The sequence below is a fragment of the Bufo gargarizans genome, chromosome 1 (genome assembly GCF_014858855.1).
Source record: "Bufo gargarizans isolate SCDJY-AF-19 chromosome 1, ASM1485885v1, whole genome shotgun sequence".
In the NCBI taxonomy this organism is placed as follows: Eukaryota; Metazoa; Chordata; class Amphibia; order Anura; family Bufonidae; genus Bufo; species Bufo gargarizans.
The window spans coordinates 433,982,056-434,009,213 of NC_058080.1; the positions used below are offsets into that span (position 1 = coordinate 433,982,056).

Below are 27,158 nucleotides of genomic sequence, written 5' to 3' on the forward strand. Positions count from 1 at the left end.
GAGGCAGATTCCTCCATGCTCAGCCAGTCTCCCTGATCTCCTGATATCAGTCACCTGAGGGACCATGACAGTCCACTTCTATGCCTTTCTGTGACTCTTCCAGTCTCTCTGTATTTATCTTGCAACCTGCTGATGACACTCTGTGACACTGTAAGCTCAGTGGCCCCTTCCGTCTGAGAACATCCTGCTTGAAGCCTCGCAATGTCGAGGTACTGTTGATCAATTGTGAGCTGTCATCTTGGTCTCATGAGGTCAAAATGTGAACAACATGGTGAGGAAGACTGTTTAAATACCAATTCTAACTGAACCAGGACATTTATTGGGTGATTCATGGATCAAACACCTGTGAATTTTTCCGTTAAGCTCCTTCTTAGAGAACAGCAAGTTGTGCAAAAGGTACTGAAACGTTGAACAGTTGTGCATGTGCATTCAAAAATTTAGAGAAGTTCACCTGTAAAGGTTAGAGTGCATTTTAGGTTCACCCTAAAATTTCACCCACAAGCCAAAATATAATACATTTTTTAACAAGGTTTTTTTTATATGAACATAGGATGGTTGAGGTGCTGTACATTGAATATATCTATGTAGTGCAGTAAGTCTACTTTGTTATGTGCCACTTGTGCAGGGGGTGGGAGACTAGGGGCCCACCGGGGGATTCCCTTGTATCACTGTGGGCCAGTCCGAGCCTGGGGATGAACCTCCCTAGCATCGCGGGTGACGCTGTAGAGGCTCGTCTGTGTCACTGCCTGACATTGGCTGCCTGCCCCCACCGACACTGGATATTTTCATCAGTGCACTGGAGAAGCAGCGGTGGCAGTGCAGGGACCAGGAGCGGTGCAGGGAGTGGGAAGCCAGGTAAGTAGAATCAGTGTGAGAGGCCCGGGCATATGGGGGGCATTTCCAGGCTCGGATAACCCAATAAATAAGAACCTTATTGCATGCCTTTGGTTCTGCGGAAAGACTGTAAATTTTTTTAGTGAGAAAGAGAGAGAGAGATAGCAAGGGAGTACTACCATCATTGTTGCTTCTATGCTGCACTGCAAATCTACCTTTGAACTGTGCCTTGTGCTGCTGCACCTATAATCAAATTCAGTAAAGAGAAACCGTATTGGGCGGTCACATCTTTTGGCCACCACCAAATTTCTGGGCAGCAGATCATCCTGTGTAAACTGGAAAACCTTGCCCAGAAAATGTGTATAGAGTCAAACAATCATAGTAGCAATTGCTAGCCCCCATACAGAGGAGATGATTGCTGCATGTAAATACAACTTAACCTCTGCTGATGATCAGGCAATTATTAGGAACATTCAGTTCTTTCCTGATAATTGCTTGAAGGATGATCTTGTGTAAAAGGTGTATTATCAGTGTTGCTTGCAATGGGTTAAATTGGGTGGAGGATAATAACTCTTTAGCAATTAAATATTTATGGAGGAAGTGCATGGAAATTCCCTGATTAATCAGCCATTGTAGCTTGTTACAAGAATATGCACAGAGACAGATACTATTCATCTGTAATCTATAAACTGTAAAAAGCTAATCACTGAACATGGGCATAACTATAGCCTTAGCACTTGCTGTGGGTCCCAGTGGGTCGGCAGTGAGGGCAAGGGGAGGCGGGCTATGCTGTGCAAGAACATTGTACCTTGGTAAATAACAATATGGTTGTTTTATGCTATAATGTGGGTTTTCTGACATATGGTGCTTTTATACATACCTTTAATTATTGCTACTTATATTATTGCTATATTATTGCTAATTATTGCTACTGATATTTACATTTGTTTACATTAGCTGGTGGGGGCCACATCTTATTCTGCTATTGGGCCCCCGTTTATCTGCCTCTTGTTATATTTGACACAACAAATCTTTTATGACCTTTCAATAAAATGGATAACTAGATAAAATGATTCTGAGTAAATTCAAACCAAGAATTCTGAATTATTACTGCATTTATTTAAGGAACAATGTTTTCAAATAACCATTAGCCATGCAAATTTTCCAGTTAAATCTGAATACTGTAAGGGCTCCTCCTTCCAGTCCATAAGAATACACGGTGTAACATGCACATGAAATGTTTATGACATTTCTAAATGACCATCAAATGACAAATATAAAGGAATCTCTGACCATTAGGGCAATATTGTAAGACATTGTAGAGGGGATCAGACCCCCAAAAGTTGAAGACCCACAGCGGGACACAAATAAAAAGTAAAAATAAAGTTTACAACAGACATATTAGGTATTGTTGCATCCGCAACGACCATCTCTATAAACATATAACATGATCCACGCTGTCAGGTGAATTCCGTAAAAAAACATTTTTAAAATAAATACGGTGCCAAAACAGCCATTTTTATGGTCACTTTGCCTTATAAAGAGTGTAATACCAAGAGATCAAAAAGTCGGATATACCCCAAAATGATACCAATCGAACCGCCACCTCATCCTGCAAAAAATGGACCCCTACATAAGACAATCCCCTGAAAAATAAAAAAATATGGCTTTCAGAAAATGTCAACATAATTTTTTTTTTCTTTTCAACAATGCGTTTACTGTCTAAAACTTAACAAAAATAATAAATAGACATATTAGCTATTGCAGCATCTGCAACAACTTGCTCTACAAAAATATCACATGGTATGCCCCCTCAAGTGAATACTGTAAAAAAATAAAATAAAAACTATGCCAAAAAAGCCATTTTTTGGTCACCTTGCCCCAAAAAGTATAATATTGAACAATCAAAAAATATGCACCAAAAAATGGTACCAATAAAAATGTAAACTCTTTCCACAGAAAACAAGCCTCTACACAAGACATTCGACCAAAAAATAAAAAATATGGCTTTCGTAAGATGGAGACACAAAAATGTTTTATTGTGTAAAACTAAAAAAAACAAAATAGACATATTTGATATTGTCGTGTCCATAACGACCTGTTCTATAAAAACAGCACATGCTTCTATCCCGCCCGGTAAATGCGGTAAAAAAAAACAAACTATAAAAACCATGCCATAACAGCCATTTTCCTTGCTTCAGAAAAGGCGTACTATTGAGCGATCAAAAATCCCCAAAATAATACCAATAAAACTGGCTCCTTATCCTGTATTTTTTAAAATGTGGTAACTTTTTGGGAGTTTCTACTGTAGGGTGCATGAAGTTTAATGTGTCACAAGAAAACAATCTCAGAATGGCTTGGATAAGTAAAAGCGTTCCAAAATTATTACCACTTAGAGTGACATGTCAGATTAGCAAAAATCGGCCTGGGATTTAAGTTGAAATGTGGCTTGGTACTGAATGGGTTAAACCTACAACCCTTAAGTTTTAACGCAGAGGAAGGCAAATACTATGAGGTGACATCGCCCTCAACTGCAAATATTAGAATGAATCCCTGAATCAGCAGCCTGGTTTCAGGAATCCACTACAGATAACTTCTTTCTGGCAGTAACCCTGGGTTCAGACCTGAGCGTTCTGAAAGGAGCGCTCTGTATGCGCGATTGTACAGGCGTTTACAATCGCGCATACAGAGACAAGCGAACACACATTGTCGCGTGTTCCCGAATATCTATGTACGGGAACGCGCGACAAAACGCCCCAAAAAAGCTCAAGAACTTGTTTGAGCGTCGGGCGTTTTACTCAATATTTCATTATTGTATACCCAGGACACGTAGAGGCATTTATTATTGTATTTTACATTTAGTCATTAGACTACAGGTTGCCTACTCTTGCCGCGCACTTATTTATTTTGTAATCTTATTTTGTAGTAAAAATTAACTTTTATTTGTTAAATTTAATAAATTGTGAAAACTAACAATGACCTACTCAAATTATAGGTTTAAAACTCTCACCAGTGGGCCTGGGTGATATTACACTCGATATATATTAGTCTACTGACGGCCGTTTGGCAATGGCAACTGTGACTTTTTCCAGCTGGCTGTTTGCCTCTTATGTGCTGGAATGGATATTAATGTCCACTATATTGCAACAGTTGTTTGCAACATTGTCAGTAGGCCGTTCAGTGTTGGTGTCTATTGGCACTGAGTTATTATGTTGGTGATAGTGCTAGTGCTGCGGTGACTGCCTTCTACCTGTCCTATCACTTGGATTTATTCAGTACGTTCTCATTACAGCACCATCCCTCGCTGTGCTGCTTTCTATTGGCGACGCAGTCACTAGCTACTATATAACCTTGCTATTCAGTAGCTATCACCCTCATAATAGGTCCACTGCGATCTAAAATCTTAAACGCTGCCCCCCGACATGTTTCACCATAGATATGGCGTCCTCAGGGGATCGGGCAGTCTATGAGGAGAGTGGCGTTGCCGGGTGTATTTGAAACCTCCCACTGGTATGACGCGATATTTTTCAAGCAATAGTTATGCTCCTTACTGAGCGCATTCATATTGCTTCTATCATGATCTTTGATAGGCTGTTAATGTCGCCCCGCTCTGACGTCAATCCTCGCGCGATCCTGCTCAGTTCCTGCGCATGTCTCTATACTTAGAACTTTTACAGCTCCGATCTGCTGACTGGTCTGTCTGCATTGGATTATTCGCCAATCCTTAAAGGGACACTGACAGGCCCAAAAAGCATATTTAGGGGTATATATGACAGTATAGGTCTTATAAAGAGTATTAGAATCATCTAAGTATCCCCGCTGTCCGCCTCATAAATACAGTAATCTGAAGTTTTATAACCTGCTTTCCTGGTGTTCAATCTGCCCAAGGGGCGGTGCTTCATATCAACTTGCGCCCAGCCAGCCTCGCCACAACTGCCGTTTGAAGCGCCGCCCAGCTCATCAATATTCACTGAGCTGGGCGGCTACTCTGAAGCACTGTACTAGTGTCCCCGGCCATCTTCAGCGCATGCGCCCGGCACCCTCACTGGCCGGGATCGCATCGAGCGTCTGCTTTATGCGCATGCGGGGCGCTGCTGTGCCCGGCGCATGCGCATAAAGCAGACGCGCGATGCGATCCAGGCCAGTGAGGGTGTCGGGCGCATGCGCATAAAGCAGACGCGCAATGCGATCCCGGCCAGTGAGGGTGCCGGGCGCATGCGCTGAAGATGGCTGGGGACACTAGTACAGCGCTTTAGAGTAGCCGCCCAGCTCAGTGAATATTGATGAGCTGGGCGGCGCTTCAAACGGCAGTTGTGGCGAGGCTGGCTGGGCGCAAGTTGATATGAAGCACCGCCCCTTGGGCAGATTGAACACCAGGAAAGCAGGTTATAAAACTTCAGATTACTGTATTTATGAGGTGGACAGGGGGGATACTTAGATGATTCTAATACCCTTTTTAAGACCTATACTGTCATATATACCCCTAAATATGCTTTTTGGGCCTGTCAGTGTCCCTTTAAGTATTGTGGAGATGTATAGGGCCGGCTGGAGAGGGTACTGCGCATGTCTCTATACTTAGAAATTTTACTGGATCTCTTATTTATCTGCGCTTATCTCTATACTTGGATCTTTTTGCCTATCCCCTTCCCTGCTTATTTTCTTGCTTTTGGCACTTCTCTCAATGCTTAGGTGGTTCTCTGCCTTCTTTTGAACCTTTAATGGAGAATGTCATGTATAATACCTGCTTTTTGTTAGTATTTATTCAGCATTTATCAGGTGCTAGAATCATTTATCTTCATTTCATTTATGTATTTTTAACTATATAGTTGTTAATAGCATTATTTTCTATACAGGTATATTTCATTAGATTTTATTAATTCTTTTTCCTATTTGTCTTACAGGTTCAATCAGCATTTTTTAGATCTTTTAAAAGGTAATGTGCCCATTAACATAGTAACATAGTAACATAGTACATAAGGCCGAAAAAAGACATTTGTCCATCCAGTTCGGCCTGTTATCCCGCAAGTTGATCCAGAGGAAGACCCCTCTCTAGTAGCTATAGCCTGTAATATTATTAAGCTCCAGAAATACGTCCAGGGCCCTCTTGAATTCCTTTATTGTACTCACCATCACCACCTCCTCAGGCAGAGAGTTCCATATTCTCACTGCTCTTACCGTAAAGAATCCTTTTCTATGTTTGTGTACAAACTTTCTTTCCTCCAGACGCAGAGGATGTCCCCTCGTCACAGTCACAGTCCTGGGGATAAATAGCTGATGGGATAGATCTCTGTACTGACCCCTGATGTATTTATACATATTAATTAGATCTCCCCTCAGTCGTCTTTTTTCTAAAGTGAATAACCCTAATTTTGATAATCTTTCAGGGTACTGTAGTTGCCCCATTCCAGTTATTACTTTAGTTGCCCTCCTCTGGACCTTCTCCAGCTCTGCTATGTCTGCCTTGTTTACAGGAGCCCAGAACTGTACACAGTACTCCATGTGTGGTCTGACTAGCGATTTGTAAAGTGGTAGGACTATGTTCTTATCACGGGAATCTATGCCCCTTCTGATGCAACCCATTATCTTGTTGGCCTTGGCAGCAGCTGCCGGACACTGGTTTTTGCAGCTTAGTTTGCTGTTTATTAAAATTCCTAGATCCTTTTCCATGTCAGTGTTACCGAGTGTTTTACCATTTAGTATGTACGGTTGACTTGCATTTTTCCTTCCCATGTGCATAACTTTACATTTGTCAGTGTTAAACCCCATCTGCCACTTATCTGCCCAAGCCTCCAATCTATCCAGATCCCTCTGTAGTAGTATACTGTCCTCATCAGTGTAAATTACTTTACACAGTTTAGTGTCATCTGCGAAAATTGATACTTTACTATGCAAACCTTCTACAAGATCATTAATAAATATATTGAAGAGAATAGGGCCCAATACTGACCCCTGAGGTACCCCACTAGTGACAGTGACCCAATCTGAGTGTGTACCGTTAATAACCACCCTCTGTTTTCTATCACTGAGCCAGTTACTTACCCACATACAGACATTTTCTCCCAGTCCGAGCATTCTCATTTTATATACTAACCTTTTATGTGGTACAGTGTCAAATGCTTTGGAGAAGTCCAGATATACGACATCCATTGATTCGCCGCTGTCAAGTCTAGAACTTACCTCCTCATAGAAACTGATTAAATTAGTCTGACATGACCGATCCCTCATGAAGCCATGCTGATATGGCGTTATTTGCTTATTTCTGTTGAGATGCTCTAATATAGCATCTCTCAGAAAACCTTCAAACAGTTTACCCACAACAGATGTTAAACTTACCGGCCTATAGTTTCCAGGGTCTGTTTTTGGCCCCTTTTTGAATATTGGCACCACATATGCCATGCGCCAATCCTGTGGGACATTCCCTGTCAGTATAGAGTCAGCAAATATCAGAAATAAGGGTCTGGCTATGACATTACTTAATTCCTTTAGGATACGGGGGTGTATGTCATCCGGTCCTGGCGATTTGTCTATTTTAATCTTTTTAAGTCGCATTATTGTTTCTATTTTATCAAAGTATAGTTTATGATTATTATTAATTATTATTTCTCATTTATTCTACAGACCTGTCAGCAGGCGATGGACCTACCAGTAGGTGGTACGTGGTAAGAGCTCATTTATACCACTCTCTCAATTATTTAATTCAAGGAGGTCTGATTTCTTTTATTTCATTTAGCTTTTGCCTTTTTCCTATTGGTTTTTATTATAGTAATTTTTACAAAAAGGATGCATAAGTGAACCCTTCGTTTAGGCCTAGGGGTGAGAGACTTTTGAGTCTATATATCCAGCGGGTTTCTTCCTGCTGTAGTTTTTAATCAATATCCCCCTGTCTCGGGCCTGATTTAATTTTGGTTATCCCCCATATTTTCAAATTATCACTTTTTCCATCATGCTCTGCTTGTATGTGTCTAGAGAGCGTGGTGTCTGTTTTTAAATTAATATCGCTCAGATGTTTTGATATTCTTCTCCGGAGTTCTTGTACGGTTTTCCCTACATAAATTTTGGGGCAGCTGCATTGTATCGCATACACCACTCCTGCTGTTTTACAATTAATGTACTGTATTGGGTAATTTTGTACTTCTTATGGTCCACTGGATTTTCTAACTCTTTACATGCAAGCATTTTACTGCAGAATTGGCAATTTCCACATGGGTAAGACCCTTTTGTGGTTAGCCATGTGGTCTTTTCAACTGGTTGGGAATTCCTCTGGAAATGGCTATGTACTAGTTGTTCTCTAAGATTGGTTCCTCTTCTGTATGTAATTGAAGGATATTTTGTGATAACATTTTTAATGTCTTCATCCAATCTTAGGATGTTCCAATATTTTTTTAGGATATTATTGACCTCTTGGTGTTTAATGTCAAATGTGCCTATGCAGCGCACAATTTTGTCACTGCTTGTTTTTTCTTTTTGATTTTTTAATAAATCATTTCTATCCTTGTCTTCAGCCTTCCGGTACGCTTTGTGTAGAACTTTTTTAGGGTACCCGCGTTCTAAAAATTTCTGGTATAAGATTTTACTTTCGTGTTCAAAACCCTCCTCTGTTGAGCAGTTTCTTCTCGCTCTATAATACTGGCCTACTGGGATTCCTCTTTTCAGAGGTATTGGATGGTAGCTAGACCAGTGGAGGAGACTGTTGCTCGACGTGGGCTTTCTGTAGATTTCTGTTTCTATATTACCACTCTCTGAAAGGCTTAGGGCTACATCCAGGAAGTTGAGTTTGTTTTTATTAATTTCACCTGTGAATTTTAAACCAATTGTATTGTTATTGAGAATTTTAATAAATTCATGAAATTCTTCTTGTGCACCTTCCCACAGTATTATAACGTTGTCTATATAACGACCCCAATATGTAATATGTTTAGTGTACTGACTGTGTACTTCGGTGAACACAATTCTATCTTCCCACCACCCTAAAAAAAGGTTTGCAAAATTTGGTGCGCATTTCGTGCCCATTGCGGTGCCAGTGATCTGTAAATAATAATCATTATCAAAAACAAAATAATTGTGAGTGAGTAAAAAAATTTAAAGTGACAAAACAAACTCATTATGATCTTTGTACTGGGTGCCTTTTGTATCTAGATAGTACTTCACTGCATCTATGCCTTTGGAGTGCGGTATGCTAGTATATAGCGCTTCAACGTCTAAGCTTGCTAATAAAGTGCCCGGTTCTACATGTATGTTATTCAATTTAGTCAAAACGTCTTTAGTGTCTCTCAGGTATGATGTTAGACTGGGGACAAATGGGGATATCACCTCATCGACATAGCCACTTATTCCTTCACATAGGCTCTCATTCCCAGATACTATAGGTCTTCCAGGAATTGGTTGTCGTTTTTTGTGTATCTTGGGAATGGCATAAAAAGTGGCAAGTACTAGATTCGGCTTGTACAGAACTTTGAACTCTTCTTTCGTAATTAGGTTTTTTTCTTTAGCTTGCTGTAATATGCTCTTAAGTTCTTGTACAAATTTGGTGGTAGGATTATTCTGCAATTTTTGATAAGTATTAGTATCTTTTAATAGATCCATGACCATTCTTTTGTACTCTGACTTCTCCATTAGCACTATGTTGCCCCCTTTGTCTGACGGTTTGATTTCTAAGTTTTTATTTTCTGTCAGTTCCTGCAAGGCTTTCTTTTCTTTATTACTGATATTACAACCAACCTGTGACTTTTTCCCTTTAATTGTTTGTAGCTCTAGAGTCACTAGATCTACGAATGTCTGAATATTGTTATATTTTGTAAAGGGTGGTGTAAATTTAGACTGGGGGGTCATAGTGGAGAATGGTGGTTTAGGAACTGGGATTTGTCCCAGATGTTCTTGCTGTAAATCCTCCAATATTTGGACTGCTTCACGTTCACGTCTGTTAATTTCTAGGGTATCTTTATCCTTATTTTTAAACTCTTTGTGCAATGCTAGTTTCCTTGCAAACAGGTTTATATCCTTTACCCATGTGAAGCAGTCAAAATATGGTGCTGGTGTAAACGAAAGACCTTTTTGTATGAGTCTTTCATGTTCCGAATCTAGAATGATGTTTGTTAGATTAATAATTTGCATCTCATTTGTTTTTGAAGGAAGTGCTACGTCTTGGGCTGATATCCCCACTTCTCCCGGTCCTTCGACTGTGCTCCTGACACTAAAAAAGAAGAAGACGAGGAGGCCAAAGACGGAGAGGGTAAGTATGAGCCCATATTTGATGTTCCTATTGGAGCTTGTGCTGCCACAAATGGAAAGGATGGAGCTGAGGAAAATAGAGATGGAACGGTTTCGTTTACTCTGTCTGTACTTGGTGCTGATCCTCTCTCCATATGCTGTACAGTTTGTCCTCCAGATTTGTTTTGTTGATTGTCTGCCCATTTTGGTGCACTATTGTAGTTGTATCTTTTTTGATACTGCCCAAATTTATTTCTGGCTTTCCTCTTAACACCTGATTTTGAGGTGTTAGGCCCTGAATCAGATTCAGATACTTCTGATTCCGAAATGTCTGTGTACTGGATGGGCGCTGTAAAACGCCCAGGTGAGAACCATTCCCATAGGGAAGCATTGGTTTCTCCTTGTTGAGCGTTTTACAGCGCGTAGGAACGCGTTGTAAAACGCTCAGGTGTGAACTTACCCTAAGAGTTACATAACAGGAGTCTGTCACCAGAGACTTCAATATTCAACTCTGTGCATAGACACCTGATTAAAATGCTGTTTTCTTTTGTTCATCTGAGGTTACATTCCCACGTGATGAAACTTTTTCCTAATATACAAATTAGGTGTTTGGAGTAACAACGGCATCACCATTGTTTTTTTTTTTTTTGCACCCAAAAAGAGGTGAAATTTATATTATATTAGGGCAGAGCCACCACATATGCAAAAGGGTTCTGGGTTCTGATAAACACCTCCAACATTTATCTCAACTCAATCTCTTCATTTGTTTTAGGGCTGTATTACACTGGCAGATTGTCTGCCAGATCATTGCTAATGAGCATTTGTAGTAACGCTTGTTAGCGATGATCTGGCAGTTTAATACTGCCGCAAACGCTCATTCATAAGGTAATCCAGATTTTTACGAACGCTTAAAAATCATTGTTTCACAGAAACAGATCATTCTGGGTAATCACAATCTGCTGCCGGCAAACAACTAGTCAGCATGGGGATGAGTGATGGCATAATGATCGCTCCGCCCCATAGGCCCCTTTCACACGGGCGAGAACTCCGCGCGGGTGCAATGCGTGAGGTGAGCGCATTGCACCCGCACTGAATCCGGACCCATTCACTTCAATGGGGCTGTGCAGCTGAGCGGTGATTTTCACGCATCACTTGTGCGTTGCGTGAAAATTTCAGCATGTTCTATATTCTGTGTTTTTCACGCAACGCAGGCCCCCATAGAAATGAATGTGGATGCGTGAAAATCACAAGTATCCCCAAGAAAGTGCAGATGCGGTGCAATTTTCACGCATGGTTGCTAGGAGATGGTAGGGATGAAAGCAACCCTGGACCCCATTAAAGTAAGTTCACTGTATTATTTTCCCTTATAACATGGCTATAAGGGAAAATAATAGCATTCTTAATACAGAATGCTTAGTAAACTGTAGATTGAGGTGTTAAAAAATAAAAAAATTAACTTACCTGTTCCAATTTATCGCGCAGCCGGCTGCGCGATAAATTGGAACAGGTAAGGCTACTTTCATACTTGCGGCAGGACATATCCGACAGGCTGTTCACCATGTCGGATCCGTCCTTCCGCTATTTCGTTGTGCCACCGGACCGCCGCTCCGTCCCCATTGACTATAATGAGGACGGGGGCGGATAGTCAATGGGGACGGAGCGGCGGTCTGGCGGCACGGCGAAATAGCGGAAGGACGGATCCAACATGGTGAACAGCCTGTCGTATCCGTCCTGCCGCAAGTGTGAAAGTAGCCTAAGTTAATATTTTTTATTTTTTAACACCTCAATCTACAGTTTACTAAGCATTCTGTATTAAGAATGCTATTATTTTCCCTTCTAACCATGTTATAAGGGAAAATATAAAAATCTACAGAACACCTAACCCAAACCCGAACTTCAGTGAAGAAGTTCGGGTTCGGGTCTGGGTGCCACAGTCAGTTTTTTATCACGCGCTTGCAAAACACATTGCACCCGCGTGATAAATACTGAACATCGGAACGCAACCGCAGTCAAAACTGACTGCAATTGCGTATCTACTCACACGATTTTCCCTGATCGCAGACGCAATGCATCCGGACCAAATCCGGACACACTCATCTGCAAGGGGCCATACTCTGGAAGAGATCACTGATTGTAATAGCAGCGGTCTCCTCCACTGACAAGCAGGGGATTGCAGGAAGGAACGCTTCCCTCCGGACAATCATCTTCTTTTTAATGTAATACAGACCTTAGGCTCACTGGGGTGAGATACCATGTGAAGACAACCTTTTAAGAATTTTGTTGAAGTCTAACACGGCATGATATACTTTATATACTTGTAGGACTTATTTTTCAGAAAATGTATTTCTGAAATGTATTCTTTCTAGTTCAGATTCCCATGCAGAAATATAATGCCTATGTAGAGGTAGGTTAGAGGACTGGATGAGGCTATAGACCTTGGATAACAGATGTTTAGGAGAAACCCGGGTGGCAGAGTTTTAAAAAAGTATGTTCTCTGGAATAAGAAATAATATATATATTATGTAATAATATTATTTCATGTTGTGTAATATGTAGAGTATGGTGTAAGTAGTGGGAAGATGTGAAAAACATGAGTAGGTTTAAGTTTCTTAGTGAAAGAGAGGTGGTGTCAGGATATGGAGAGATAATTTGAAAATTCTCAATAATCTCCGATACTGGAAGAGCTAACTGCTTACAGTCTCTAGGAAGAGCCCTTGAAAATTTGGGGCGATAATGGTCATATTTGAGATATTTGAGTTTTAGAAGAGGAGATGAGTGGGTGCTGTGAAAAGAACTTAGAGTCCCATTTTTTCAGTGTAACTTTAGTGATGTTATTGATTAGATAGTGGTGGTGGGCATGTTGGGGTAGTCTCTATAAGAGTGTGTGGAGTAGGGTTGGAGACAAGTTGGTTCTATTCTAACAAAATGCATACTACTAAACCAGTCCTACCAGTACTAAAATTCTGAGGTGTACAGTCATGTGAAAAAATTAGGACACCCTTTGAAAGCATGTGGTTTTTTGTAACATTTTTAATAAAAGGTTATTTCATCTCCGTTTCAACAATACAGAGAGATTAAAGTAATCCAACTAAACAAAGAAAACTGAAGAAAAGTCTTTTCAAGATCTTCTGTAAATGTCATTCTACAAAAATGCCTATTCTAACTGAGGAAAAAGATAGGACACCCTTGCCCCTAATAGCGAGTGTTACCTCCTTTGGCTGAAATAACTGCAGTGAGACGGTTCTTGTAGCCATCTACCAGTCTTCGACATCGGTCTGAGGAAATTTTACCCCACTCCTCAATGCAGAACTTTTTCAGCTGTGAGATGTTTGAGGGGTTTCTTGCACGTACAGCCCTTTTCAAGTCACCCCACAGCATCTCAATGGGATTCAAATCTGGACTTTGACTTGGCCATTCCAGGACTCTCCATTTCTTCTTTTTCAGCCAATCTTTGATTGATTTACTAGTATGTTTTGGGTCATTGTCATGTTGCATGGTCCAGTTCCGCTTCAGCTTTAATTTTCTAACTGATGGTCTCACATGTTCTTCAAGCACCTTCTGATACACAGTAGAATTCATCGTGGATTCTATGATGGTGAGCTGACCAGGTCCTGCTGCAGCAAAGCAGCCCCAAACCATGACACTTCCACCTCCATGCTTCACAGTTGGTATGAGGTTCTTTTCTTGGAATGCTGTGTTTGGTTTACGCCAAACATGTCCTCTGCTGTTGTGTCCAAATAATTCAATTTTGGACTCATCTGTCCAAAGAACATTATTCCAGAAGTCCTGGTCTTTGTCAACTTTATCTCTGGCAAATGTCAGTCTGGCCTCGATGTTTCTCTTGGAAAGCAAAGGTTTCCTCCTTGCACACCTCCCATGCTAGTTAAACTTGTACAGTCTCTTTCTGATTGTAGAGGCATGTACTTCTACATCAACAGTAGCCAGAGCCTGCTGTAGTTCTCGAGATGACACTTTAGGGTTTTTGGAGACCTCTTTTAGCATCTTGCGGTCTGCTCTTGGGGTGAACTTGCTGGGGCGACCAGTCCTGGGCATGTTGGCAGTTGTTTTGAAAGCCCTCCACTTGTAGACTATCTTCCGGACAGTGGAATGGCTGATTTCAAAATCTTTTGAGATCTTTTTAAATCCCTTCCCAGACTCATAGGCTGCTACAATCTTTTTTCTGAAGTCCTCTGACAGCTCTTTTGCTCTCACCATGGTGCTCACTCTCACTTCAACAGTCAGGAGCACACCAAACTAAATGTCTGAGGTTTAAATAGGGCAAACCTCATTCAACATGCAGAGTAACGATCTACTAATTATGTGCACCTGGTGTGATATACCTGTGTGAGATCTGAGCCAATTTAAGAGGGAATATATGTGAGGGTGTCCTATCTTTTTCCTCAGTTAGAATAGGCATTTTTGTAGAATGACATTTACAGAAGATCTTGAAAAGACTTTTCTTCAGTTTTCTTTGTTTAGTTGGATTACTTTAATCTCTCTGTATTGTTGAAACGGAGATGAAATAACCTTTTATTAAAAATGTTACAAAAAACCACATGCTTTCAAAGGGTGTCCTAATTTTTTCACATGACTGTAGCTAAAGGCTCATGGGGTCTGGTGCAACAGTTCACCTTGGGCCCCCCTTCCCTCAGTGCTTTGTGGCAAGTGGCAGGGTAGCACATACCCTTCCTTCTGCCTGAGGCAAAAATTGAAACGACACTCCTTCCCCGTGCCAAATTCTTGACCCAACCCCTTCCCTCCAGCCAGAGGTGTAACTTGACCAGCATGCACTTTCTATTACCCTGGGTTCACACCTGAGCGTCTCTGAGACGCGCGTTTTATGCGCGTATTTGTCGCACGTTTTTATGCGTGTTTTTTCCAATAGTAAACGCGCGTTTGACGCGCGTTTGTGTGATTGACTGCAGTGTTGTCCAATGAGTCTATGGGCCAAAACGCACAACAAACGCCCCAAAAAAAGCTCAAGAACTTGTTTATGCGTCGGGCGTTTTACAGCGTGTTCAAACGCGCTGTAAAACGCTCAAGTGTGAACCAGGGCCATAGGGAAGCATGGGTTTTCACGTGTTGAGCGTTTTACAGCGCGTTTGAACGAGCTGTAAAACGCTCAGGTGTGAACTTAGGGTAATACTGTTGTTTTCTTATGCAGCACTTTGGGCCCCCTCAGGATCCTTGGCCCGGTAGCGACTGCTACATCTGCACCCCTTATAGCTACGCCCCTGCTAGAATTGGTCTGAATAGTCAGTTATTTATAAGTGTAAACCCAGTTTTCAACTTTCCCTACTTATATTAACAGACTGGAGCTGTATTTGTATACAAAGATTTGCTGGTCACGATAAAGGATGTTGTTTATCCAACTTTTCCTGTTTATGCTTTTGGATTATAACCCAATTCTAGGTAAGTGAATTGTCAAACATTTGTCCTCATTGCTTCATTACATTACAGTTCTCCATCATGTGTATCTCTGTAGAAAAAGTCACAGTTTGTTACAGTTTGATAACACGTGAATTACAGTTTGATAACACGTGAATTATGCAAGATGCAATATCAGTAACTGTGTGCAACCGCTTTGTCCCAGTGACAACAAAAAAGTTTTCTTTCAGTGAAAAAGTGGCTGTGCAGTACATTCAGTATAACCACTGTTCTTTCTTTTTATGACGTGTCCTTTCAAAAACAATTTTTTTTTTAAACTGAAAATATCAGACATACTTGAATACATTTTATTCTACAGGGGCACTTCAAAATAAGTTATAAGGATTTTCTTTGGAAACACTATTATAAGGGATATCAGGGGATCTGTGGGTTTGGCACTCGTGACCACCACTGGTGTGTAAAGCAAGGATCCATATGAACAATCATTCTGTAATGAAATGCTGTGGCTTTACCGAAACCGTAATGTGCTTTCTATAACTGCCATTCAGTTCAACAAGCACAAGAGTATGCATGTCAAATACACGTCATAGACATGTTTCCATATACACTGAACAAAAATACAAACGCAACACTTTTGGTTTTGCTCCCATTTTGCATGAGCTGAACTCAAAGATCTGAAACATATTCTACATACACAAAAGACCCATTACTCTCAAATATTGTTCACAAATTGTCTAAATCTGTGTTAGTGATCACTTCTCCTTTGCCGAGATAATCCATCCCACCTCACAGGTGTGGCATATAAAGGAGCTGATTAGACAGCATGAATATTGCACAGGTGTGCCTTAGACTGCCCACAATAAAAGGCCACTCTGAAATGTGCACCGTTTTGCCTTACTGGGGGGGGGGGGGGTCAGAAAACCAGTCAATGTCTGGTGTGGCCACCATTTGCCTCACGCAGTGAAACACATCTCCGTCGCATAGAGTTGATTAGGTTGTTGATTGTGGCCTGTGGCCATGTATATGTTACTCACAAGTCCTTTGTGATGACCATATACATCGGTTGCAATGCTTGTTCCACTTCTACAAACAGACATTTCCAATGAAAACCCCTTTACATTAATATAAACTTTATTAATCACAACATAAATGAGCTTGTTTACTGCACTGTGAAGACGGTCATGCTTTGTGACTTCTTTTGATAGCAATAACTATGACTGCTTTATATAAAAGGATTCTTTTTTTATCTTTACCAATTTAGGATTATTTGTAGTGACAGCTCCAAAATCAACTTATACTGTGAAGCATGGGGATACGATCCAAATGATATGCAATTTTCCAGTCCCAAAAGAAGATGACCTAAATAAACTGCAAGTGTCCTGGCAACAATTTCAAACAAAGCACCACGGAACAAGACAAGTAACAATGTTTAACCAGGGGAGAGAAGATGTATTAAGCCAGGATACAATGTATAAAGGAAGAGCAAGTTTGGTTACCCAAGCTTTGAAAAATGGGATGGCCATTCTTCAAATTGAAGATGTGAAGCTTACTGATGCAGGAACATATTTATGTGTCTTACAGCTTGGTGGATCTGATTACAAGGAGATGTCACTAAATGTCCAAGGTTAGTTGTATTTTTGGTGGTCCTGCTAGTTTCTTCTAAACTTTAGCTGATCCAGTCATTACCCCAGAGAAGGACAATCTCATTCTCTGCCACTGATGATGGAGTGATATTGCTATAACAGTCAGACCTGACTGGAACAGGAAGGAAACTGACTCATTGACTGATATTCCTCAGTTACTGACTCACATAAATATAGTGATATCTAAACCTGGAAAAAGGTAACTTCTACATTAAGGGGGACATTTATTAATAAGACCTTTAGTCTTAAGTCCCTCTGCACTGCTGGGGGATATGCACCAAAGTTATGTGGAGGCGCAGGCCTCTACATAAGTTTAGTGCTTCCTGCAGCGGGCCATGCAATGGAAGTCTACACCAGCTCCCTTGCTGGCTTAGATTGAAGACATTTTCCATGCCAAAAACTGGCGTGGAAAATGATAAATGAGCCGGGCCTGCCAACCCGTCCCCTTCTCCACATGCACCACACCCCCTTTTCTCAGAAGTCTAGAAAAGTGTCATAAGCAGGAAAAAGTCCCATCAAAATTACACTTCAAAGGGATTCTACAGGAATTTTGCATTCCTGGCCTGTTCTTAGGATCGGTGGATGTCTAATCAAACATTCAAGTGAATAGGACAAAAAACAATACTAGGCGCAGACACTTATAGAAACAAACAAGTGTGCTTATGGTGAAGGGGACACAAGGTGAATAAAAGTGCCATGCCCTCATTACTGTGCTGACCAGTAAAGGTTCTAGAAGTCACCCCTTAAAAATCAAACATCCAATCCTAAGCCAAGGTCATTAATGTTATAGTCCTAAACAAGGGGTACTCTGTTTTCAGCATGCAAAGCAGCCATTGTATAATGAAAAATGCTACACGTTGGGAATATACTTTTTTGGATCGATTTTTCATAGTTCTCAATTTCAGGGCTGTTTTTTGACAATATGTGGCCCTGGGCAAAATAAAAACTGGGGCCCCAAATGTTGAAATACTATACCAACAATAGTCACATTTAATCAATTCAAAAAGCAGTGTGCAGAGAGCTTCCAGAGGCATATATAAGATCTTAAACAATTAGACCACAATGTCCCCCCCTAAAATAAATAAAAAATAAATAAAAATATGTATATATATATATATATATATATATATATATATATAGGAAAAAGAGTTCAGTGGCAGCACCGTCGATGAAAAATGTGGGTGCAACTGGCCCAATGTGGATAAAAGCCAATCCAAATAGATAAAATAATGAAAAAAGGGCAGCACTCCAATAGGTAAAAGATGAAAAAAAATTATTTAATTACCCATATGGGACAAGCGACGTTTCGGCTCAATGTGTGAGCCTTTCTCAAGCTTGAGAAAGGCTCACACATTGAGCCGAAACGTCGCTTGTCCCATATGGGTAATTAAAGAATTTTTTTTTCATCTTTTACCTATTGGAGTGCTGCCCTTTTTTCGTTATTTTATATATATATAAAACAATTTTTTATTATATGGTTACTGACAAAAAATCACTTTACAAAAAACAGTAATTCCAACATACAGTGACAATATAGAGGTAGATATCAGTTCCACACAGGTGCTCTGCAAACTATATAAGTGATTACAGTACTGTCACATGTGTACTGGAGACATTCACCTTTCCTGTCTTTTCCAGCTGGTTTAAACTGCCATGACAAAGTTTTCCATGTCTGCATGACTTGTGTTTGCTGCACATAGATCTTTAGCTCCTCACTTTTTCAACATCACCCTAACTTTTCCTACCTTTGTCCTTTACATTGCTGATGAATTGCAGTAAACAAAATAACTCCTTTTATGATGAGCTCTGCATGCAAATAACCTGATGTAGGATTAGGAAGATCTTCATCACACAGACTCAACACCTCTGACCATGGCAAATTCTATCTCTCTCGGCAAATAAATTACACTGTTTCTCTGATCCTAATTTGAGATCTGTCACAGTACCTGAACTATGATGTTTCTCAGGGGTGGCCTGGGAACTTAAAGTAAATTCTGGGGAAAAAAACTAAACGTGGCCCCATGTTGTACTTGGGTCCTAATTGAAAGAAGGCAAGGGATCAACAATTCTGTACTGCAGCATAAAATACTGCCCCAGCAGAACCAAATCCACAATGTAGCACAAAACACTGCCACCCCCGCCACATCATTCAACTCTATCACCGGTCTGAGGACTTCAATACAGTTGAATGTAGGAGATCCCTTTCTTATCCCAGTCAGATGTATAAGTACTAGATGCTCCTAGCTAGAGATGAGCGAATTTTTTAAATATTCGATTCGGCTGGTTGAACAATAACCCCCCCAAAAAATGGATCCTGTCTGTTGAGCATCCGCCTTCACTTGGTCAGCATTTGGTCAGTAATCCATCAGTATTGCTAATGCCCCCCCCCCCCCCCCCCAAAAAAAAAGGAGTGGATCCAAAACAGAGATGACACGTGAATGGAATATTTGCATGTCTTCTGTGTTTTGTAGCCACTTCTGCTTTTGGCTACCAAATCATAGGCACTGGCGTACCGTCCATAGAGGCAGACTACGGAGTTGCTATGGGGCCCGTGAGTTGAAGGGGCCTGGCCAGGCTGAATGGCCCCACCCCCTTTCCGACCTGAGTACATTCCTCTTTGCCCCTGCAGCTGCCCGCCAAATCTTTTAGTCTCATTCACTGTGCTGCTTAGCCTAATGTATCTGTGATTATTACAGTTTTACAAGCAGCAGAGCCCTGTGAGAGAGCGACCTCCCAGCAAGGTTAGCACCGCTACACTGCTCTGACCTCCTGACCACTATGACCTGCAGAGCTCGGCCGGGAAGGTAGTGTTTAAATTCAATAGCTGTCAGGACCTTGTGGTTCCCTCTCCAGCATCCCACTACCAGTAGGCACAGACACAGCAGAGTCAGCTCATGCTGTGCTGCAGGGTGGAAGGGCAGGGGACACAAAGTGAGGTTACACTTGGTGTAAACTAGTGTTTTGACTGGTTGGGGCAAGGTGTGTGATGTAGGAATAGCAAGGGGACAGGGGTCAGTGGTTGTGCTGGTTTATGTATATATACTAATATATATATATGTATATATATATGCACTGTATATATATATATATATATATAATTGTAAGACCTCTTCTTGCTCTGCTACGCAGATGTGTAGCACAGTGATGACACAGGTTCAAAAGTTGAGCCTGTGCCATAAGCTGTTGGTGTCATCTTGACCTTTTAGATGTGATTTTTAATGTGAACATAAACACAACAAACGTACCCATACTTTTCTTATAAGGGCTTATGCACACGGCCGTAGCCATTTTTGCGGTCCGTGTGCTGTCCACATCTGACCCGCAAAAAATGTGCATCGGATGCAGACAAAAAAGACATCTGTGTGCATGAGCCCTTAGGTTAGTGCAAAAAAATTTCTTTTTTTTAAGGGGGGGAAATTCTGAGTTTTTCTATGGGGCCCCGTGATTTCTATGTATGCCCCTGATCATAAGCCAGTTCTAATGGGACCATACAGACCTTACAGCTTCTACACAAACAGGATCTGTTGTGCATCTAATTTTTCCTTCCTTCTGACAGATCAGAAGAAGGGTCAAATTAATGATGATATCAACCAGGCCAAAAAGGCAAAATAGTGGCCCAGTCATGAAGTGGGGAGGGTGCGAACAGCATGAGAAGTTCACAGAGTGGCCCAATGACATAGTGTGGAGGTGGCACCAGCAGCATGAGGAGGCCACAGAGTGGCAAGATAACATAATGTTGAGGTAGCAGCTGCATAAGGAGACCACAGAATGGTAAGATGACATAGTGTGGAGGTGGCAGCAGCATCAGAAGACCACAGAGTGGCTAGGTGACATAGTGTTCAGGTGGCAAAAGCAGCAGCAGCATAAGGAGGTCACAGAGTGGCACGATGATAGAGTGTAGGGGTGGCAGCAGCAGCATGAGGAGGCCACAGAGTGGCAAGGTGACATAGTTTTGAGGTAGCAGCAGCATCAGGAGACCACAGAGTGGCAAGGTGACATAGTATGGAGGAGGCAGCAGCATAAGGAGACCACAGAGTGGCAAGGTAACATAGTGTGGAGGTGGCAGCAGCATCAGGAAACTACAGAGTAGCAAGGTGACATAGTGTGGAGGTGGCAGCAGCATCAGAAAACCACAGAGTGGCAAGGTGACATAGTGTGGAGGTGGCAGCAGCATGAGGAGACCACAGGGTGGCAAGGTGACATAGTGTGGAGGTGGCAGCAACATCAGGAGACCACAGAGTGACCCGGTGGCAGAGTGGGGAGGTGGGTGGCACTAACAGTACCCACGGACGATGTTGGGTGTAAGAAGGAGCACTTGGCATCAGATGTGTGGCATCAGGCGGTTGGCAGCATCAGAATAGTAGCTGAGGCAGGTAGCCCAAAAAAAAAAAGGTATCTTTTGTCAAGGTTTGGGTGAGGTAGCATGGATGATCTAATGTCATACATCAGGCATTGTTGGGTGGAAATACTGGCTGATCCACGCCTGATTCATCTTGGCAAAGGTCAGTCTCTCCACATTTTGGGTGGAAGGGAGAGTTCTCCTTGGGGTAACCATGGCCCCCACTGCAATAAACACCTGCTCTGATGCCACACTACTGGCCGGGCAGGACAGCTTTTCCAGGGCAAACCCGGCCAGTTGCGGCCACAAATCCACTTTGGCTGCCCAGTAGTCCAGCGGATCTTCAATGACGTCTGGCAGGGTGCACTCCAAGTAGGTCATTACCTGCTGGTTCAGGTTCTGCTCTATGTCTAGCTGTTGGTGAGTGGTTTCTTCACTATGCTGGTGAAAAAAGCTGCTCATCAGCGACTCTAGATTCAGGCTGCTGCTGATGGAGCTGATACTGTTCCTGCCTTTCCACCCCCCCAGAAGCCATGGCAGTGGAATGTGAGCGCAGAGGGGCCCCCTGGTCAGACCTGTGAGAGGATGGACGATGGCACAGATAGGCAGCGGCCAACTGACTACATAGGGTGTCTCTATAGTAGTTCAGTTTGTCCTCCCTCTCAGTGGGTGTAAAAAAGGGCCCCCATTTTGGACCGGTAGCGAGGGTCTAACATGGTGGAGAGCTAGTAGTCATCCCTCTGCCGATTGGTGACAATTCGGTTGTCAGTACGCAAGCAAGTGAGAATGCATCGGGCCATTTGCGCAAGTGACTCGGAGGGACTCCCTGCCTCCATCTCCACTGCATACTGCCACAGTGTGTCTGGGTCATCTGCCTAGTCTTCCTCATCTCCCTCTTGCTCCTCCGGCTGCTCCTGCTCCTCCTCTCCTGTCACCTGTGTAGAAAAACTACCCATTTCGCTACACATTTCTTGTGCTCCAATGTCCTTCTCCTCCTCCCCCAGTTCAGTCCCCACAGGGCTCATGTGGCCGTGAGATGTAGACGCCACATCTCCAGTCCCCTGACCAGCCAGATTTACCAGCATCTTTTCCAGAATATGAATCAGTGGAATGACGTTGTTCATCCCGTAGACCTGGCAACTGACAAATAAAGTGGCTTCCTCAAAGGGCACGAGAAAACGGCAGGTGTCACGCATGAGCTGCCACTGGGTAACATCGAAGTTACACAGGGGAGTACCTCTGTCTGCCTGTATCATCAAGAAATCGTTTATGGTCTTTCTCTGTTCATACAGTCAGTCCAACATATGGAGGGTGGAATTCCAACGGGTGTAAACGTTGCATATCAGCCTATGTTGGGGGACGCCATTCTGCTGCTGTAGCTCAAATAGGGTGTGGTTGGTGGTGTCCGAGTGGCTGAAGTGCATGCAAAGTTTCCTGGCCATTGGATGTCTTGCAGATGGTTGGAAGACTTCAGGAAATGCTTGACAACCAGATTGAACATGTGCGCCATACAGGGCGCAGGGCTCAGCCCTTCTTGAAACAGCGCCGATACCATGTTCTTCCCGTTGTCGGACACCATGGTTCCGATTTTGAGTTGTCGCAGAGAAAGCCAGGATTCGATTTCTTGATAAAGGACGCGGAGCAGTTCCTCCCCTGTGTGACTGTGTTCATCCAGGCAAACTAGGTGCAGAACGGCGTGACACTGTAGTGGCCTGCACATGTGGTATGCTGGTGGGGCACTGTGAATTGTCCCTGCAGTGGAGACTGAGGACAAGGTGGAGGATGAGGAGACAGCGGCATCACCTGGCCAAGTTGCTGGTTTGGCTGGGCAGGAACCACATTTACCCAGTGGGCCGTAAAGGACATATATTGTCCTTAACCGTAGTTACAGCTCCACATGTCTGCACTGCCATGTACTTTGGCAGACACCGACAGGCTCAAGGACTTGTCCACCTTCTGTTCTACATATGTGTGCAGGGCTAGTACTGCCTTTTTGGCAAAGAACTTAGGGCTTGGGACTCTCCACCTTGGCTCAGCACAAGCCATCAGTTCTCTGAAAGGTGCAGAGTCCACCACTTGGAAAGGGAGGGACTGCAGTACCAGCAACTTGGCCAGGAGCATGTTCAGCTTCTGCGCCGTTGGATGTCTCTTGGCAATCGCTTCGGTGATCAGTTGCTGACGGAATGACTGACTAAGAGGAGGAGGAGCAGGAGCATCAGGACCAGCAGATGATGGGAAGGACAGACAGCTTCCTTCGGCTGAGGTGGTGGAGCCTTGACAGGCTAAAATCAGGTGCATGCCACTGGGTGATGCCGCAGTTGCTGCGGCAGGCTGGACCACCACATTGGAGCCACGGTTCCCAGGCCACTTTATGGTGATGCTGCATATGTTGACGCCTGGGCTGTTGGCACCCTGGCCACGCTTCACCTTCTGCCCACAGATTCGACAAATGGCCATGTTCACCTCCCCCGGCGGCTTAAAAAAATACTGCCACACCACTGAGTAAGGGATTTTACCCCCAATACTCCGCACTGACTGACTGACATTGCCTCCATGAACCCCTGCACCACTACTTTCTGGGCCAGTAGGCTCCAGCGAATCGGGTGTTCTACCCGAGGCACGTTTGGCTCCCGACCTCCAACTGCTGCCACCCTGCTGACTCCCGGACACGCTATCGACTTGCTGGCCCCATCACTGCCTGCCACCCGCTTCTTCCGATGATGATGAAGCCCCTTCGTCACCCGGCTCCCAATTGCAATCGGCTAAATCATCATCGAGTACTGTCTGCACATCACTGATGTCCTCCTTAACGGTCTTTGAGCCAGAAGCCTCACTTTCCGCAACACCAGCTCCCACGCCACACTCCTCATCACTGCCCGCCTACCGGAGAAAGCGGCGGATGTCTCCCCATCATATAACTGCTGCCGTGAACATCAAATTTATATATATTTTTTTACCACTAATACATGCCAAAAAGGGCTGTAATTTTTCACTTCAACACACAACGGCTATGAAGCCCCTTTTTTCCCCACTAATGGACTCCAAAAAAAGGCTTTTGAACATATAACTGCGGCCATGAACGGCAAATAAAGTTGTTTTTTGCCACTAATACACGCCAAAAGGGCTGTAATTTCCTCACTTTACCACACAACGGCTAATAAGCCCCTTTTTTCCCCCCACTAATACACAACCTTTGAGTCTATTGCCAGGCGGGTGCATCCGCATAAACCAATTTCTTCCTTTTATGAGGGGATTATGAAGATGCAGGACTCCAGCATTTGTTTGAGCGCTGGACTGAGGGTATCCCTGAATTGGAGGTGTCTCATCTGGAGGAGTTACGATCTGTATGGCGGTCATCGGTAATGAGCACCCACGACCAGCTTATCCAGATCAAGTAGATACACAGAGTATACCTGACCCCAGTGCGCCAGTACCACATGCGTCAAATACCTGATCCTTCATGCTCGCACTGCGGGGAACTAAGAGGGTCCTTATACCATATCATATGGCTGTACCCTGTTGTTCAGTCATACTGAGGTGAGATATGTCGTTTCATCAACACAAAATTGGGTCTCCCTCGGGGATATGCGCGCCTATGATATGCTTGTTGGGCCTGGTATCCAAGGTGATTCCTATTAAATACGGCAGGAAACTGCTCTGGCTGCTGATGTTTTATGGTAGGAAAACAATTCTGTTGAATTGGAAACCTCCTAAGCGCCCGACACTTGAAAAGTGGTCACAACTTATAAATAAGGATCTTCATATCTTGGTATGTGGCCAGGGGAGTGCCCGATCATTTCGATAAGATCTGGGGAATATGTGTGCATGCCCAGGGTACAGCTTGAAGACAGATCTGAGTGGGACAACGGACTGCTCAGCCTCAGACGTATGAATGAGTGAGTAAGTGAGTGAGTGTGCCGTTTATATGACCTCTGGAGATCGCACATTGGACTATATATATAAACGACTGTATTAATGGATTTTCTCATAGTCATACTATATATGCGAACAATGTACCTGCTGGACTAATAGTATATTGATGTGTGTGCCTTTCCATGTATTTGTTTTCCCCTTTGAGGACTGTTGTATTTTATACCTTTTGCAAAAGAGATAAACACTATAAAAAATAAATACACCACAAAAAAAAAGGCTTTAGAACATATACCTGCGGCCGTGAACTGCAAATATTTTTTTTTGCTACTAACACACGCCAAAAAAGGCTGTAGTTTTTTCACTTCAACACACAACAGCTAATAAGCACCCCCCCCCACTAATACACAACAAAATAAGGCTTTAGAACATTTATATAACTGCACTGCACAAGGGCTAATAAGACCCCTATAACGAAAACAGTTTGCTGGAATTACAGAATTATTGAAAACCTGAAATGAGCCACAGTATAATGGCAATTTGGATCTCCAGTCAGTGCAGCAAGGTGTAATAGGATTGTTCCTATTACCCCGGCTGTACAACCCTATTGAACTCTGTTCTGCTTCAATACTGTGTAATAATTCCTCCCTATCCTTTCCCTACACTTCTAATGCTCTTTTCCTGAACTTCTATTGAGCAAAATATAAGTTTTCAAGTCTTTCCTAGCACTGTCCCTAGCACCTGCTAAAGTCTCTCCCTGCAGTAAATACACATCTCTCCCTGCACTAAGTACACTGGAAAATGGCTGAATCCAAGATGGCTGAGGCTATTTATAGGGCTGTGACATCACAGTGCTGGCCGGCTGCTGATTGGCTGCATGCATGGCATTGTGGGTGATCCCTCATTCCCAGAGTTCCTTGCTCCATGTCCTAACATGTGCAGCAGCCATTTTAGGAAAAAATTTGATTTGTTACCACGAAACGTTAGGAAATTTGGATTCGCTGCAAATCTATTAATTCCTGAAATTCGGATCGAATTCCACTTCGTCAGCTTCAATTCGCTCATCTCTACTCCTAGCATTAATTAATGCTGAGATCATCAGATTGCTATGTACCTGACAGGTGGCTATGAAAAGGACTTGGGTGGTCCCCAGTCTTTGACCCACCAGGAAATTTCCCTGTACGGTCTATGGCCAGTCTACCCCTGATGCCTCTACTATGGTGTAAGAGACATAGGTAGCCCACACAAAGAACGGCATAAGTATTCTCGTAACAACCGGTTATTCCTCCAGTCCGAACAGAGCAGACAATCAGGTGTTTGTCAACTCTTCACACTTCAGTTATTTGGTCAGCTATTTCCATCAGTTATTGTAAACTGGAACCAGTAGTGAAGCCTACACACAGATGAGGAATAATAGAAAGATTTCCGCCAGTTCCATGTTTTTGACCCGCATCTGGTTTTAGCTCACAATAACTAATGTAAATAGCTGAACAAATAACTGAGGTGTGAACTGGATCTTAGCCTATGTAACAAGCTTTTTTATTAAAACTTCTTGGCTTCGCTCTCCCTCTTTACATCAGCAGTCTAAGGCTTAAAAATACACATGAGGCTAATTTGAACATGCCTAGTTTCAATATCTCTACTTTATTCATGGCTTATTAGAAAAAAGAGCTGTGATAAATGTACCATAAGGGCTCCATGTACTGGTAATTGTCACGATTCGGTTCACTGTGATTGTTGTGGCCGTGTAGGCCGGCTGCATACCCTCTCGCGTCCTGGCTGCAGGCTGACTCCTGTGTATGCTGGTTGCTTGGGGCTGCATGCTGGCTGCGGTGTCTTGTGTGAACTGTTGCCCGTAAATGTGTGTACTCCCTGTG

General features: G+C 42.8%; 1 protein-coding gene across 2 annotated transcripts in view; it reads left to right on the top strand.

Annotated features, from left to right (window-relative positions):
• The window catches only part of LOC122932503 (programmed cell death 1 ligand 1-like), a 63,406-nt gene that overhangs the window by 7,767 nt on the left and 28,481 nt on the right, over nucleotides 1–27,158 (top strand). For both annotated transcript variants that reach the window (XM_044286967.1, XM_044286976.1), the window contains exons 2-6: nucleotides 5,736–5,767; nucleotides 7,453–7,493; nucleotides 9,963–10,063; nucleotides 15,353–15,453; nucleotides 16,691–17,053. In XM_044286967.1, the coding sequence (XP_044142902.1) occupies nucleotides 15,399–15,453; nucleotides 16,691–17,053 (418 nt within the window). In that variant the 5' untranslated portion in view covers nucleotides 5,736–5,767; nucleotides 7,453–7,493; nucleotides 9,963–10,063; nucleotides 15,353–15,398. The remainder of the gene's footprint in view (nucleotides 1–5,735; nucleotides 5,768–7,452; nucleotides 7,494–9,962; nucleotides 10,064–15,352; nucleotides 15,454–16,690; nucleotides 17,054–27,158) is intronic.